The 1,468-nt window shown below is 33.7% G+C and overlaps 1 protein-coding gene across 1 annotated transcript in view; it reads right to left on the bottom strand.

Annotated features, from left to right (window-relative positions):
- Positions 1 to 1,000: 1,000 nt before the first annotated feature.
- Positions 1,001 to 1,468, bottom strand: part of LOC108543808 (cytochrome P450 2C3-like) — a 39,287-nt gene continuing 38,819 nt past the window's right edge. Inside the window, 1 exon segment of the mRNA XM_017894583.1 lies at positions 1,001 to 1,326. Coding sequence (XP_017750072.1) covers positions 1,145 to 1,326 — 182 coding nt within the window. The 3' untranslated portion in view covers positions 1,001 to 1,144.

Raw genomic sequence — 1,468 nt, 5'->3', positions numbered from 1 at the left:
ATTTGGGGATATAGTCTTTCTATTGGACTCCTGTTAGAAAAGTAAACACATATATGAGTTTTAGTGAACTATATTCCAGTATTTATGAAAAGTAAAAGATTATATACATTATGGTACAGCCATTCTTACCTATAAAATCACCTTGAAGAAATAGTGTAAAAACAATATAAGATGTATGCAAACAGTAGCATTTGTAGTAAAAACAGTTCAAAAATAACCTAAACATCATTGAAGCTGGAATTCTGAATGGAATAGACATCCAGTAGGACATTATGAACTACATTTCTGTATACTGCTTTTTAAAATATCTATGTTATTACATAACTGTTACTTCCAAATCACAGCTATATTCTACATACACACATAAACACACACACACATATTTCTATTTGTGTATGTTCAAATACATATTCCCCTCTTCTTTGCCTTAATATATCCGTACATCTGTGTGTGTCCCTGTAAAAATGTGTATTTAACCACTGGAGGAGAAAAGAAAGGATATTCTTGGACAGACTGACTAATTCAAGTTCATCTCACATTATTTCCTTTGGCTGGAATGACCTTCCTTTCTTTTCTCCCTGCATGTATACACATACACATAAATACAAAAATAAACACATACACAACATATATATCTAACATCTACACATATACACATGTAATTATAGTTTAATAACCATTGGGGACAGAAAGAATGTATACAAGCTAATCTGTCAAGAGATCATTTCCCTAGACTGTTAGATAGGAGTGAGAGATTAATAAACTTCATGTTTTAATACTTTTAACATTTTTTTTAAATCTCGTAGGATAATTTCTGATTTTCATTTATGGTAGCAAAGCAAAATATGGCATTTATAGGGTGCTTTCCATTTCATATGACTACAGATAAAATGTAGCACATGAACTTAAGATTGAGTTACAAACAGAATTTTATTGGAAATTAAACAATAAATTTTCTTTCATACAGGAAAAACTGGAATGGATTTTGAAGGATGGGTAAAATTAAAAGAGATATGGCTCAGAGATGGCCTTCCTGCTATTAAGGAAGGAGTAGATAATAGTTGACACACAGGCCGGGAAACATCTGCCTTTTTCACATGAGGCTCAAGGGCCTTGCTCTGCAATCTAGCAGCCTGACCTTTCATCAGACCAGGATGAAACAAAGCTCATAGAAGGGTGGTATAGTGCCAATCCCTTTGTGAACTGAGGTGATGTCAATATCCTTTGGATCAACCAGAGGTTTCAAGGTAAAATTCTGCAAAATGGTGGTCAGGATTAAAAACAGCTCCATGCGGGCCAGGCCTTCTCCAGCACAAGCTCTTTTTCCTAAAAATAACACATAAGTTCATTACTCATTTAATTCTTTAGCTGAGTTAGCACACAGGGAGGCTGAAATTAATGTGGAATGAAGAAATATATTAATCAATGACTAATGAACCTATAGCTTTTCTGTTTACACCGAAACCTG

Source organism: Rhinopithecus bieti, unplaced genomic scaffold (assembly GCF_001698545.2).
Source record: "Rhinopithecus bieti isolate Rb0 unplaced genomic scaffold, ASM169854v2 scaffold_25291, whole genome shotgun sequence".
In the NCBI taxonomy this organism is placed as follows: Eukaryota; Metazoa; Chordata; class Mammalia; order Primates; family Cercopithecidae; genus Rhinopithecus; species Rhinopithecus bieti.
This window is presented reverse-complemented; position numbering and strand designations above follow the sequence as displayed.